Consider the following 14,571-nt stretch of genomic DNA (forward strand, 5'->3'; position numbering starts at 1 on the left):
GGAAGCAGGACTCTTCTGGTCTCTCTTCCCCTCAGACTGCAGGCTGCTCCCTCTCCTTGCCCACCAGCCTTGGGGGAGGTAAAAGGCCCCTGCCCAGCCCAGCAGTCCTCTTCAACGGGCAGTGCCAGATCTGTCTTAGACTGAACCGGCTACGGTGTGAGGAACACAAGCAAGCAGTGAATGGACTCAGGGCACAGACACTGTTTATTGAGTGGCAGGCGCAGGAGAGGTAGCTGGCTCCCATGTAGAAGCGGAGGTGGCAGGTCATGCCAGGGTGCTGTGGGCATCTGGCAGCCAGGGCCATGCCCCTCATCCTAGGGGACAGCACAAGCTCACTACGTCAGGAGTAGCAAGGAGCTGGCCTGGGGAAGAGGCAGCTACAGCCCCCGGGATCCTGGGCAAGAAGCGGCGGGTGAACTTGGCACAGGGGCCTAGGGTGGGAGGGACTGGGGCCTGGATGTTGTGGGGGGAAACGGAGGAGGATCACGTCTGTGGGGTGGAGTAGAGACTGTGGTGGTGGCTGCCTGGTCCTAGAACCTGGGAGAAGAGCAGAGGAGTGGTCCGCGTCTGGCTGCCTCCGCACCAGCCTGGCTCCCGCCCGATGGTGCCGTACCAGCTACCAGAGCTCAGGCTGCCAGACATGCTGCAGGCAGAAAATAGGGTCAGTCCCACAGCAGTGACCAGGACCACAGTCGCAAGAGCTGGCGGAGGGAGAGAAACTCAGAACAGAGCCCAGTGACCCAGACCTCTCTGTCTATGGCAAACTGCATTTGGGGGGTAGGATGGGGGCCTGAGCAAAAGGAAACCAGAGGGGACCTCACCTTGTAAAGACAGGAAGCAAAGGCCATTGGAGGTGGGTAGTGGGTGGCAAGACCCAGTTCTAGGTCCCCACGGCTCGATGGGGCAATCTGGGAGCCCAGGGGACCTGAGGTGGGGCCGGGACTCCTACCTGGTGCTCTCGCCCCGGCTGTGCTCCCAAGAGCAGCCCTCGTCCTCGCAGTGGGCCCGGTCAAAGAAGTAGGAACGGGAGCCAAAGACCTGCCCGTTGAGGATGCGGCTGGTGCTCTGGGGGAGGGAGCCACCGTTGATGCTTTCTCCTGCCCCCCACTGGCCTCCCACCACCCCCAGAGCCCAGTCCAGGGATTCCCAGTGCCACCCTTCTCCACTGGCCCTCACCAGGTCCTGTGGGGGCCGATGCACCCGAAAGAAGCCCACCAGCAGGGTGGTGGGCAGCAGTTCCCACACAAAAAGGATGAGGCCAAACACCAGGTAGCCTTTGTTCCCCAAGTCATTCACCAGGTCCGCCTGTGGGGAGGCAGGGGCTGTGCCAATCTGCAGTTGTGCCAGTGGGGCCACCCAGACAGGGCCCAGGCCAGCTTGGGGCCAAGAGCCACAGCAGACGAGCTGAATGCCCACCTGGTCAGAGACGTTGTACCAGTCATAATCGAAGGCATCCAGCCGGCTCTGGGGGGCCAAGGCCAGGGCCGCCAGGTTGTAGCAGGCCCGGCTGGCATAGAGCAGGACCATGGCGCCACCCATTGCAGCTGCCTGGCACACACTGGTCCCCTGGCACAGATGACAACAGAGGACCCTCAGGGACGGGAGGCTCCAACTTCCTCTCTACCCTGAAGACTCCAAACACCCCAAAAAGACACTCAAGCATCAGCGCTTGTGGCCCTACCTTGGCCTCCAGGTAGATGCTGGTGGAGGGGGCCCGCCGGGCGACAAGGCAGAGGCAGGCAGCAAGAGAGAGTGCGCAGATAACAAACAGGGAGTCGCTCACCAGGACGCGCACCAGCAGGAGGGCCCAGGGCTGTGCCCGGCGCCGGCGGGACAGCACTGCACACAGCACATTCACCAGCAGAAAGAGCAGCGAGGCCCCCACGAAGGCCCCTCGGACAGCCAGCCTGCGGCCCACAGCACAGTCAGCCCCAGCTGGCCACCTCTGACACTCACCGACCACCAACCACATCCCCCAGGAGACCCCGGTGTCAATCAGAACCTCAGATCATCCAGTCTGAACCTGTTCCCAGGTTTGCAGATGAGGAAACTGGGGCCCAAAGAAGTCAGAAGGTGATTGACAGCTGCAGTACAGTGGAAACAGCACTAGATTGTGAGTCAGAAATCTGGGTTTAAGCCCTGACTCTGCCTCCTGCCAGGGGTGTGACCTTGAACATGTTGCTTGACCTTGCTGGGCCTCAGTGTCTTCATCTCTCAAATGGGAATAACATCAGCTTCACAAGTAAGATGTAAAAATTAATGATATTTGTGAAAGCTCTTAATAAAACTGTGAGATGTTATACATATGACAGGAGTATCATTGCCCAAGGTCACCTAGAAGTGTCCTTGGGTTTGGAGTTTCCAAAGGCTGGAGCCTACAGCTCTTCTTCCATCATGGATGACGCTGGTACCCATGCCCCTCACCATATCATGATTGTTTCTATTATAGTTGCCCTTCACATGTGCAGCGCATCTGCTAAGCCATCGACACCAAGTGCCTAACTTTTCCAAGCCTTTCACAAACATTCCCTGGGTTGTCCTCACCTCAACCTGCCATGGGGGAAGGAATGGCCACTGGGCTTCTCCCTGCCCATGAGCTGGGGGCTGAGCCCACCAGTGTCCCGAGTACTTACAAGCCTCGGCTCATCTCTGGCCGACGCTTTGCCTTGGCCTTGAACACCACCTGGGAGCAGAGATGCCCATCATTCTTTTGGGCCCTTGGGGCTGGCCACCCCACTGCCCACCCCCACCCGTCCCCATGGTTACCTGAGCAAAGTAGAGGTTCATAAGCGTCAGTGTGAAGAACTGCAGGCAGACAGGGCAGCAGTAGAGAAGCCAAAAGGGCAGGGGTCCCAGGCGGTTGGCTCGGGGTGTATCTCGAAAATAGAAGGAGAAGAGGGTGGTACGCAAGGCAGCCCAGAGCAGACACAGTGCCAGGAACACCGTCTGATAGCTGAGACGCTTGTGCCCATACAGGAGCACCAGCCAGAGCTGGGCATAGACGGAGAAGAAGAGCAGGGCGTACAGGGTAGTGTAGGCCGCAGTCAGCCCCAGGGTCACGGCAGGCGGCAGCGCAGGCACCAGCCCAGCAGCAGGCACCAGGCCAGACAGGTTACTCTCCATGTCAGAGAGGGAGGCCTGAATCCGGGAGACAGAGGTGGAGTGGCTGGTAGGGGGCAAGGGAAATAAATACAGAGGGGTGGGAGTTGTAGGGTGCAGAGGCAGAGATGGGGAGCTTAGGGGTAAAGAAGCTGTGGCTGGCCAGGCCCTCCCCCAACAGAGGGATCCCTCGCCTTTGCTAGGCACAGGCAACCTGGGTCCCTCACTCAGGGGTATGGAAGGACAGCCTTTCCTGTCCGGGGCAGAGAGTGTCTCCTCCCTGGGCCAGCCTCAGAAGCCAGGGTTGGGGGTGGGGAGGTGCAGAGGCTGAAGAGGGGTCCCTGGCCTTGGTCGCTGGAGTCGTCCTGGCAGGAGGGGGAGAGCCGGCCAATGCCAGTCGGCTCAGGGCAGCGGCCGCTGCGGGGCGCGCTTAACGCCTGGCTCTCCCCCTCCCCAAACTGGGGGGCTCTCTCCCCTCAACAATCCGGATGGTAGGGCCTCTGCCTTTCGTCCTCGGGATTCCGAACGCTGCCCCCACCCCACCCCCACTGCGTCCACTCTCCAGCCGCAGGGGAGGGGAGGAGGTCGACGCCGGGTCCTCAGGCCGCCGCTGGGGGAGCCGGCTCCGGTCGCTGGGACCCTGGACTCCGGCTCCCCGGCTCCCGCTGCTCCGCCCCCTCCTGCGCCTGCGCGGGCGCCGTTCGCTACGCAAATTGCTCTCAGTCTAGCCCTTGCTCCGCAGCCCTGCGCCGCGCCCGGGGCGGAGCGGTTCGAGAATTGGCGCGAGCTGCGCAGCCGGCGGGCGCCAGGGGTTACGAGAGGCGGGAGGCGACCGTGAGGCTCTGGCCGCGCTGTATCCGGCCCGCGCCGGAGTGGGCCGTGCCCGGGGCCAGCGGCCCTTGCTTGTTTGGGGGACCGCCAGTTACCATGCTTCTCTTCTCCACCCCCAAATCGAGATCGTGCCGCCCGACCCGGGGCGGTAACGACTTCTCTTCACCCGATCTCTGAAGGAAACTTCCGCCCTCAGCCAAGATGGCCTCCGAGGCCCGCCCCCCCCCCCCCCAATCCCCGGCTTTAACTCCCGGGGTCCCACAGCCCGCCAGCCGACGCCCTGGCCGGCGGCGGTTCCTGCTCACCTGGCCCGCCGCCTGCCAGGCGTGAGGCCCTGCGAGTCCTATGGTCACCCTGACAGGGGCCTCTGTCCTTTCTGTGTCGGGGCAGTCATCCTGCCAGGGTGGAGGCTCCCTCGCTTATCTCGAGTGCTCCCGCGTTGGCGCGGGGAGTGGCGCCCCTGATGCGGGCGGTGCGAGGGTTCCACTGGGGGAGGAGGGAGGGGGACTTCCCGATCTGGTCACCCAGTCCAGACGGAGCAGTGACACCAGCAACAATTGCATCCAACGGCTGAGCTTCAATGACGGTTTTGCAAAGTGCTTTCACCCACAGTAATCACCACTCAGTTTACAAGGATCACTGGCTCCTGAGGGAGGTGTCATCCTCCCTATTTTACAGGGGCAGGAATTAAGGCCCAGAGAGGCTGAAGGACTTGTCAGCAGAAGCTGGTCCCCAAATGGGGACTCCAGAGAATCCCTCATCTGCTCACACACAAATGCCCGAGACAGAAGTAAGTTGGGAACCGAGCATCCGGAGACGAAGAAGGGACCCATGAGGAAGACGGTGGGCTGGGCCCCGGGCCGGTAGTGGCCCCGCCTGCTGGCCTGCTAGTGACATTTCCAAAGCTGATTGGGCCGGAACGATGACAGTTCCCGTTGCCCAGGCAACTAGGGCCGGGCTCCCTCAGCGCTAGAGAGAGGCGGCGGGCCCGGGTCAGGGGCCTAGAGATCGGGCTTGGGGTGAGACCTGTCTGCCGTCACCATCGGCTTGTCTGGCGGAGGCCTGGGTAGGGGCCTGGGGCTGCTCCACAGCCCCACGGCTCCGAGAGATTTAGATCCTGGATGGATAGACTGAGCTTCCTGCCAGGCCAGACTCAACGACAGATGGGGGCCTGGGAGGCAGGGTGGACTTGGGGCTCTGAGGTGGGATAGGGAGCCAGAGGCACCTGCGCCCCAACCCCTGCTGGCCACCGTTTGCCCCAGCTGTGCCCTAACTACCTGCCATCTTGCCTCCACAGCCCAGAGCATGTTCCAGATCCCAGAATTTGAGCAGAGTGAGCAGGAAGAATCCAGCCCTGCAGATAGGGGCCTGGGCCCCAACCCCACTGGGGACAGGGCCCCAGGTCCCGGCAAGCACTGCCGAACAGCCACAGGCCTCCTGGGGGAAGCTGGTCACCAGCAGGGGCAACCGGCCAACAGCAACTACCATGGAGGTAGGCACCCCCTTTACAACAACCACCTGCCTGTCCACCTTACCTCCAGCTCAGTAACTCCCTGCACCCCAGCTACCTCCACACTCCCTGAGTGGCTTTGAGTAAGTCCCTAACCTCTCTATATCTCTTCTGTAAAACCGAGCAATTAGTCACCACCATTGTAGTGCTGTTGGGATGATTGGTAGGAATATCTAAGAAGCACTTAATTATAGAGCTGGTGCTTTCTAAATGCTCAAAGTATGTAGCTGTTAGTGTAGGACCAGGATAGAATCACTGAGAAGCAGCTGGAAAGGGGAAGTGACTTGCCTAAGGTCACACTTGCTTGGCATTTCCACCAAGCAGAGACTCTGCCCCAGGCTAGTACTTTCCCTGGGATTGGGCCTTACAGCTTCCAGCTATGTTCCTTCGCACTCGTTGGCTCACACCCTCATGGGGCTGTCCTTGTCAGTTGCCACGGCCCAGTGACCCCAGGAGACAGACGGCCCTACCAGGCAGCAGGTCTGTGTGGGGCTGGAGAGGCATCAGCTGTCCTCCACACCTACTGAGGGGGACCCAGCGCTGGGATGGAAGGAGGGGCACTGGAGGGCAGTGACCATTTCTCAGTAGTCCCCATCCACCCAGTGCCCAGCACAAGCCTTAGCACCTGGAACAGCCACAGAGAGCTTCCGAAAACAAACATCACATTCCTTGCTAGCTGAAGCTGAAATGACACCTTCCCCATTTTCAGGAGCAGGAAGGCTTAAGGTCTCCTTCCCAGCCCACTCTCTGTTATACTGAACTCCACGGGCTTTCTTTAACTTCTTCCAGGTCTTTGCACTTGCTGTTTTTCTGCTTTTTCTTCCTTCCCATTCTCTGTCTCAAGTGCTTAATGTGTGTCACATGCTGTTCCAGCTGCCAGGGAGTACATCAGGGACCAGAAGAGATAAATCCTTGCCCCTGTGGTGCCTACATTCTGGTAGGTGAGGGGAGACCAGCCATAAACAAACAAACAAGTAAATGATATAATGCGTTAGAAGGTGATGGCAGTGTGTGACACACTCTTTACTTTCTTGTTGGAATCTAAAGTACCTAGGGGCGAGAGGAGTGACTTTAACTGAGGTGGCCTTGTCAGGGCAGGTCTTGCTAAGAAGTGACATTTGAGCAAAGGCTGGAAGTGATGAGTGTGAGCCAGGATGAGCCAGGCAGACATCTGAGGGAGGACATGCAGGCGGACGGAAGGGCATATGCAAAGGCCCTGAGGGCAGGACACAGTTCAGGCCAGGGAAGGGAGGGGAGTTGGAGACACTTCAAGAATTAAGGGAGGAGGAGAGGCTGCTGGGCAGGGCCTTGGAGGACTAGGTGAGGTCTCCAGCTTTCACTTTGAGTGCAGACATGGAGGGCTTTGATCTGATGTGGGCTTCCAGAGAATCACTAGGGCACCTGTGTTTTGGGCGTGTCTGCAGTGGGCAAAAGGAGGGGCGGTGCCACAGGGGAGGATGCTGGCCTGGGCCAGGGTGGTGGTGGCGAAAGTGGTAAGTAACTGGACTCTGGGCTTATTTGGAAGGTAGGATTTGCTGACGGACAGATGTGGGGTGTGAGACACAGAGAGGATCAAGGATGGCTGCAAGGGACCTGGGCTGGGCCTCTACAAGGATGGAGTGTCTCTTAACTGAGATGGAACTGACAGGGTGTGGGGCGAGATCAGGAGCCCTGCTTGGGCCAGGTCAGGTCAGAGGTGCCTTCTAGGCATCCAGGTGGAGATTTCTAGTAGGGATAGAGCCAAGCGGAATTTGTACACGCGGGAGCTGGCAGTCACTGATGGAGTGTTCTGTGAGGCCCCAGGGAGCCAAAGTAGACAGGAGAGGACCTGGGCTGAACCTGGGGTCCAGCCTGCACAGGGCAGCAGCAGAGGAGGAGCCAGCACTGGAGTCTGAGATGAGCCACCTGGTAAGGAGGGGAGTGCTGAACTGGGTGACGAGGGGAGGGGCAGGAGGAGGGCTGGGAGTGGGGTGCAGGACTGGACCACACAGGCACTGCAGTTGGGGTGGAGAGCTGGGAGGGATAATGGGAAGAGCTGGAGGCAGAAAGGAGCATCTACTATTGGCAGCTAAGCTCCTGTCCAGAAGAACAGAAGAGCAAGTGGCAGCTGAAGGCACCAGGAGAGTCAAGGAAGGCTTGTTTTATTATTTTTTAAGATAAAAAGGGAAAAGAAAATAGCATGTTTATAAGCTGATGGGTAAACCAGGAGCGAAGAAAACAGGAGGGTGTAGGAGAGAAGGGAGGCTTGCTGGAGAGGTGTTCTTGGGTAGGAGAGAGTAGCTGGTGTGCAGGGGAGGGGCAGTCTATCTAAGTGCAGTGGGGAGGGTTGGGGGAGATACCTCGTGGGAACTTGTAGAAGTTTCTCTTGTGGGTCCTCCCAGGTTCTCAGTGGAAGGAAGCCAAGTCCTGAGCCAGGAATGAGGGTGGGGAGAGGGGTGGAGGCTGATGGGGAGAGAGGCCCTGATCTGAAGGGGTCGTCCAGCCTGGAGTACTGAGTGTCGGATGTGTGCCTGGCCACATGCAGGACTCCCGCCACTGGGTCCTTTGACTGTGAATCTGAACTGAGTTGGCTCAGCTGCACTTTCTTCCAACCACCCTGGCCGCTCGCTGTGAGAACTGGCAGAGAGTTGGTATTAACCAGAGCTGTTTGTCTCAGTCCAGTGGAGAGGCAGTGGGGGGCTTGGCTCTGGTGGGGTGTAAGCTGGCCAAGTATGAGGAATTCCAACTTCACTAGAGTTGGGGTCCCGAGGCAGGAAGCCGGGAAGGACCACTTCAGTGCTGTGAAGGAATGAAGATAGGAGTGACTAAGGGAGAGAGCTGCAGGGAGCTCGAGTGACCCCCTGCACACTAGGGGTGACCTAGAGGTGAGGGGTGCTTGCGGCCCAGAGGGGGAGGGGTGGTAGAAGCTGAGAGAAACTAGATTTGGGGAGGAGGGGATGAGAATGTTCTGAAGCAGCAATGAAGAGGTAAGGGGACGCCTACCGCAGCTCCGGCCCCGCCACGAGGGTGGCTGCAGTGGGGGAAACGGTCACCATGTAAGAGGACTGCACTGGATTTCTTAAAAGTTTTTTCTGTGCATGCCTGCTGTTTTTGGGTTTTTTTTTAATTGAAGTATAGTTGACTTGCAGTGATGTGTTAGTTTCAGGTGTACAGCAAAGTGATTCAGTTATACATATATATATTTTTTCCATTATAGGCTATTACAAGATACTGAATATAGTTCCCTGTGCTATACAGCAGGTCCTTGTTGTTTATCTATTTTATATACAGTTATTTGTATCTGCAAATTCCAAACTCCCAATTTATCCCTCCCCCTACCCTTTCCCTTTTGGTAACTGTAGGTTTGTTTTCAATGTCTGAGTCTGTTTGTTGTGTAAATAAGTTCAACTGCATCTTTTTTTTTTTTTTTTTTTTTTAGATTCCACATATAAGTGATATCCTATGATATTTGTCTTTCTCTGCCTTGCTTCACTTAGTATGATCATCTCTAGGTCCATCTATGTTTCTGCAAATGGCATTATTTCATTCCTTTTTATGGCTGGGTAGTATTTCATTGTATATATATACCACAACTTCTTTATCCATTCATCTGTCAATGGGCATTTAGATAGCTTCTATGTCTTGGCTAGTATAAATAGTGCTGCTGTGAACATTGGGTGCCTCAGTTTTCCTATCTGTAAAATGTGAATAGAACTAGTCACACCTCATAGGGTTGTCATGAGGAACTGATGCGTTAATATAGGAAAAGTGCTTAGAAACAGTGCCTGGAACAAAGGAGGATTTGCTGTTCAAAGGATTTGCTGTTAATATAGGAAAAGTGCTTAGAAACAGTGCTGAACAAAGGAGGATATTACTGCAGCTGTTATTATTGTTACAATGAGTTGGCCCAGGCTCTGAGCAGATCTAGGGACTGCCATTTATTCAGCAGGGATACAGGCATGCATAACCAATGCACCCCTGATGATGGACAAGTGAAGTGTAGGTTAGACCCTGTATGTAAGGGCCTTGAAGGCCATGCCTAGGAGTTTGGAGTTTATCTCATGGGCAACGGGGAGCCATTGAAGGTTTTAGGCAGAGGACAGAAATAGTTGGTGTTTTTTTGTTTGTTTTGTGTTTTTTTGGGGGGGTAATTAGGTCTATTTATTTTCAGAGGAGGTAGTGGGGGTTGAACCCAGGACCTCATGCATGCTAAGTGTGCACTCTATCACTTGACCTATACCCTCCCCCCTCAGACATAGTTGGGTTTAGAGCAGGGGTTGGCAAACCACAGCCAGCCACAGGCTAAATCTCTCCTTTTTTGTACAGTCCATGAGCTAAGAATGATTTTGACATTTTTAACTAGTTGACAAAAATCCAAAGAAGAAAAGTATTTTCTTTCAGTGTCCCTAAATAAAATGTTAATGGAACACAGCCATGCACAGTCATTTATATATTGTTTATGGCTTCTCTCAACCTATGACACAAAGTTGGGTAGTTGTAACAGAGACTGTGTGGCCTGTCATGCCCAAAATATTTACTCTCTGGCCTTTTACAAAAAATATTTGCCAGCCTCTGCTTTAGAGTGTTTTCTGATTTCCTCAGCTCTGAGCAAGGTGGGGGTATGTTCTTAACAGGCCAGTAAGGGGCAGGTGTACCCAAATGGCTTTGGGGTACACAAGGAGTCTGGGCCGAGGCCTGCGGTGCTGGAAGCTGCCTGGCAACCGTGCCTGCTCAGGGTGGGGCGCCATGCCTTTCTGCCCGCTGGGGGCAAGCAGTGTGTGACTATGTGGTAGAGCAGGATCCAAACCCAGCCCTGCCTGAAGGCAGAGCTTCACTGCCTCGAATTGCCTGGAACACCACTGTTTTAATTAAGTCTTGGAGGATGCTCACTGAAGCTTGACCTTGGATGTGTCCAGCCCCACCCACTTACCCAGAAGCCCAGTGGGTGAAGGACTTAAAGCTTTGTGAGGGCTTGGGGCACCTCCTGCCACAGGCCCCTCCCTCTTCCCTACCCCAGCCCCAGGCAGGCTCTTGAGGAAGAAGGCTTGAGTGGGCAGGCCTGGGCACCCACCCACGCTCACACCAAGCTAGGAGCCACGCCCCCTCCCTATCCCTTACTTGCTGCAGAGGCCACTTCTGCCCTGCCCAGGGGCATGTAGGCATGAGAGCTAATTGAGAGTTTAATAGTTGAAGTGGGGGGCATATCCGCTTCCTCCAGGGAGTTCACAAAAAATCCCTCAGGTTTTTTCTAGTAAATAGAAGGACACTTAAAAGTTCTGGAGGGAGCCTGGAGCATGAGAGTTAAACACACAGACCCAGGGGCCAGACTGGCTGGGTGGGAAATCCCAGCTCTGCCACCTACCAGCTGCATGATCTTGGGCAGGTTACTTACCCTCTCTGTGCCTTGGTTTCCTCCTAACCTCCCCCATAGGGCGTGCGGAGGACAGACACGAGCAGTACTTCCAACCTGACACCGGGAGGACTCTTCTACTTGTTCTCATTCCCAGGCGAGGGGCTGGTGCCCAGACCAAGTGCCCACCTGCAAGCCACTTGCCTTCTGACCCTTGGCCCTTGCATCCATCAAGTGCGGAGTTTATGTGGGTTCTTAGAGCCAGTAAAAGAGAAGAGCTGGTGGTTTCTGAGCACTTAAGTGACCAGGCAGGGTGGGCCAGCTGTGTGACCCCTGGCAAGTTCCTAACCTCTCTGTGCTTCATTTCCTAATCTATAAAATAGGGAGAACTTGGTGTCCGCCTCACTGGGAAACTAGGTTTCAGGACATGAAAGAGGGAGAATGGGGTGCTTTCATTGTGTCATTTGTTCTTCTGGTGGTCCTGGGAGACTAGGGCTACTTTCATTTCACAGAGGACACTGAGGCCCCAAGGGGTTGAAGGGCCCAAGGTCACAAAACAGGAACGTGGTTGAAGTGGGGCCCACCAGGCTAGTGACCCCTGCCCTGCTGCCCATACCCCCACGGAACCAGAAAGCACTCTGCAGACGGGTCTGTTCTCATCAGGGGTATTGCTGTTCTTGGCTCCTCCAGTCCCATTCCGAATCCCCACTGCTGATTTTGCTGCCCATTCCCCACTGCCAGCTTGTTCCTCGAAGACCTTACCTACCTGACCCCAGGCCTGGGGTTCTGGGGGAGCCCACGTGCTCCGACCTTGCTCTTAGCCGAGGCCTTTCTGGATCCAGCCCTCTTGTCCCTTCTTGGCTTTCTCAGCCACCTATCTGGAGCTGGGACCCTTGGAGGCCCTGCAGCCCTGGAGGTGACCCACAGGCTTTGGGGGAAGGATGAGACATTGTTATCCCCTGGCTTAGACCTGATCTAGATCTTACTGCCTCCGAAGTGCTTCTCTGACAGATATGCCTTGCTGTGCATGCTGAGCACATTCCCCTGCACTTGCTCCATGCCTGTCTTTCATTCTATACTTTGTTGGTCTGGGTATGGGGCTGGGCTTGGCAGGAGGGCAGGGGATGGCCTACAGTACACAGGTCAGACAAACTTTCGACATCGTAGCGGTGCCTCACTGAATAACGCCCCATCACGCACTTTCAGCTTACAGAGCACTCTCACGCTGTTTATTTTATGAGAGCCTTATGTGGTCACTGGTAATAAGAGCTAGGTTTATCCCCACAGAGAGGTGAGGACATAGGCTTAGGGAGTTGAACGGTAGTTGGACAAGGGAAAAACGTGGAGCTCAAAGGATAATCACTGGTTTCTGGATTCCAACCTCTGGGGGACTTCTAGCCTCAGAGCTTCACAGCTATGTGACCCTGGGCAAGTCTTAGCCTCTCTAAGCTTCTGTCTTCTCTATTCTCTCTAAGCCTCTGTCTTCTCATCTGCAGAATGGAAGCAGTGTTAGTACTTACTTCCCAGGATGGTTAGGAGGATAATTAGGTTATGCCCAGGGCCTAACACTCAGTTAAGTGCTCCATAAATTTACCTTAAAAGTCAACAGAACTTTCTGGACATTTTCTCCCAAGTGGGTGCTGTGGGAGGTACAGACTTGCTGCTGACATTTTTTTGTTCTCCAGGGGCCCAAGGTCTCCTATAGGCCACAATAGAGGAACAGACAAGCCCCAGCAGGTCGCCTGCAGAGCTGGAGTTCAGCCCTACCTGGCTGGAGCAGGACACTTTTTCATCCAGGGGACTGGTTTCCTCTGCAAGAGAATGGAGCTGATGAAAGAGCTAACAGCCCAGGGGTTGCTGGGAATCCCAGCGTCTTGTACTCATAACTATAACAACCATCTCTAATGCCCTTATTTTGCGCCAGGCACAGAGGAAAGTCATTTTATACACAAAGGGCCTGGCCCATTATTGGGGCTCAATTAAGATTTGTGGGATTAATGAGAGGTTATTTCAAATCTTCACAAAAGCCTCATGAGCTTCCCTTAGGAAGGAACTGGAGCTCTGAGAGGTAGAGTGATATGCACGCAAAGATATCAACCGGCAGGTGGAGCTGATATTGAGGGCTTCTGGACGGCTGGGAGCGAAGAGGAGTTGAGATTCACATCATCCCCCACCACCCGACCCTCTCTGCAGGCGCTGGGGCTGTGGAAACCAGGAGTCGCCACAGCTCCCACCCAACGGGGACCGAGGACGAAGAAGGGACGGAGGAGGAGGAGCCCAGCCCCTTCCGGGGCCGCTCGCGCTCAGCGCCCCCCAACCTCTGGGCTGCACAGCGCTATGGCCGCGAGCTCCGGAGGATGAGCGACGAGTTCCACGGCTCCTTCAAGGTGAGCGCACGGATGGGCGCACGGGTCCCCGTAGTCCTGGAGCATGCTGGGGACTGTACTCCCAGGTCTCCTCCTACTGGACTGTCCTGTTAGGGTTCCGGTGCATGTCGGGATTTGCAGTCTCGTGACTCCTCCCCTCCCACCGGCCTGCAAGGCATTTTGGGATCTGTAGTCCAGACCCCGCTCCAGAAGGCCAAGCCTCCTGGGTTCCCTAAATATTTGGAGCGCTAGGCATGCTGGCATCTGTGCTCCCAGCCAATCCCGTTCGGATATCCGGGTTCTCTGGCCTCAATTTCGGAACCACCTCTTTAATTCTCGAATTCTGGTCGCGTCTTACAGGTGCTTCCGGATCTCCGGCTCTGGCCCTAATAGGGTCTTCCTAGGCCTCCTCTCCCCGTCCCCGCTATGGAGGGTCCAGAATCTAACCAGTTCCATTCCTAAGAGGCCAAGCGATCGTTCATGCCTAGTAAAGTAGTCAGGAGACCCCTCGGTACAGGATCTTTATCTCCCCCGGAATTTCACTTAGCGGTGGGATTCCAGAAGTGGAGGGGCCTGACTTGGGCTGCCAGGATAAGCTAATTCACTTAACCCTTTCCTCCTCCCACTTCAAAGGGACTCCCTCGCCCGAAGAGCGCTGGCACCGCGACACAGATGCGGCAAAGTCCCAGCTGGACGCGCTTCATCCAGTCCTGGTGGGGCCGGAACTTGGGGAGAGGCGGCTCCGCCCCCTCCCAGTGAACTTCCGTCCCATAATCCAAAGTGCCGCACCGCCGTTGGTGGCCATCTTGGGAGTGGGCGGAAGTCTTTTCTGCAGGCCTTATGCAAAAATAGGATCCATTTCGTCCCTTTCGGAAGGAAGCGGTCTGACCCAGAGCCCGATTCCCTTCCGGGGTATGCGGACCACGGAGGCGCTCGGTCCCCATCGGAAGTTTTGAAATTCTTCCGCCCTTAGTTGCCGGAAGTGGCTCCGTGACCCCGCCCCGGCGCTGGTCGGCCCCAGGTGCCTGCGTCAGTTGCCAGCCGGGATTAACCCTAACTTCGCCAGAACCCTTTCCTCCACGGTAACGCTGAGGGCTGACAGCTCGCTACGAAATGTGCTAATAAAGCCCGCGTCTGTGCCAGCGAGTCTCCTCCGTCCGTCGTTTGGGTCTTTGCGGGCAGGGGGAGAGCTGGTACTGATAATGTCAAAAGATGTCCCCGTTTTACAGGTAAGGGAAACGGGCTCTTTTTGAGTGACATTCTGGGACCGAGACCAGGAAGGGGTTGAGGCGGCGAGCAGAGCCACGCTGCTTAGCCTCCGGGAAGCGGAGCGTGACGAGGCCTCAGGGACCTCCAAGTCCTTATCTCTAATATGGTAATTGGAAGCCGCAAGCCGGCTGGCAGCCGGAATGCCGCGTACTGCAAACCGTGCCGCC

The 14,571-nt window shown here is 56.1% G+C and overlaps 2 protein-coding genes across 7 annotated transcripts; one reads left to right on the top strand and one right to left on the bottom strand.

Annotated features, from left to right (window-relative positions):
• Positions 1 to 186: 186 nt before the first annotated feature.
• GPR137 (G protein-coupled receptor 137) lies at positions 187 to 4,105 on the bottom strand. 2 transcript variants are annotated; one of them, XM_031447893.2, is made up of 7 exons: positions 2,767 to 4,105; positions 2,634 to 2,683; positions 1,682 to 1,907; positions 1,417 to 1,566; positions 1,177 to 1,305; positions 950 to 1,065; positions 187 to 537 (listed from the first exon to the last, which is right to left on the bottom strand). In XM_031447893.2, exons 1-7 carry the CDS (start codon positions 3,121 to 3,123, stop codon positions 531 to 533), a joined length of 1,035 nt encoding a protein of 344 aa, XP_031303753.1. In that variant the 5' UTR covers positions 3,124 to 4,105; the 3' UTR covers positions 187 to 530. The 2 variants fall into 2 exon arrangements, with proteins under 2 accessions (XP_031303753.1, XP_010993053.1); XM_010994751.3 differs by having other exon boundaries at positions 187 to 643; positions 2,767 to 4,102.
• Positions 4,106 to 4,486: 381 nt separating this feature from the next.
• BAD (BCL2 associated agonist of cell death) lies at positions 4,487 to 14,277 on the top strand. 5 transcript variants are annotated; one of them, XM_031447898.2, is made up of 4 exons: positions 4,487 to 4,720; positions 5,228 to 5,422; positions 12,963 to 13,156; positions 13,769 to 14,277. In XM_031447898.2, the coding sequence occupies exons 2-4, from the start codon at positions 5,236 to 5,238 to the stop codon at positions 13,892 to 13,894; spliced, it is 507 nt and encodes a 168-aa protein (XP_031303758.1). In that variant the 5' UTR covers positions 4,487 to 4,720; positions 5,228 to 5,235; the 3' UTR covers positions 13,895 to 14,277. The 5 variants fall into 5 exon arrangements, with proteins under 5 accessions (XP_031303758.1, XP_031303755.1, XP_031303756.1 ...); XM_031447895.2 differs by lacking the exon at positions 4,487 to 4,720 and adding an exon at positions 4,816 to 4,949; XM_031447896.2 differs by lacking the exon at positions 4,487 to 4,720 and adding an exon at positions 4,880 to 4,996.
• Positions 14,278 to 14,571: the final 294 nt, after the last annotated feature.

Source organism: Camelus dromedarius, chromosome 12 (genome assembly GCF_036321535.1).
Source record: "Camelus dromedarius isolate mCamDro1 chromosome 12, mCamDro1.pat, whole genome shotgun sequence".
In the NCBI taxonomy this organism is placed as follows: domain Eukaryota; kingdom Metazoa; phylum Chordata; class Mammalia; order Artiodactyla; family Camelidae; genus Camelus; species Camelus dromedarius.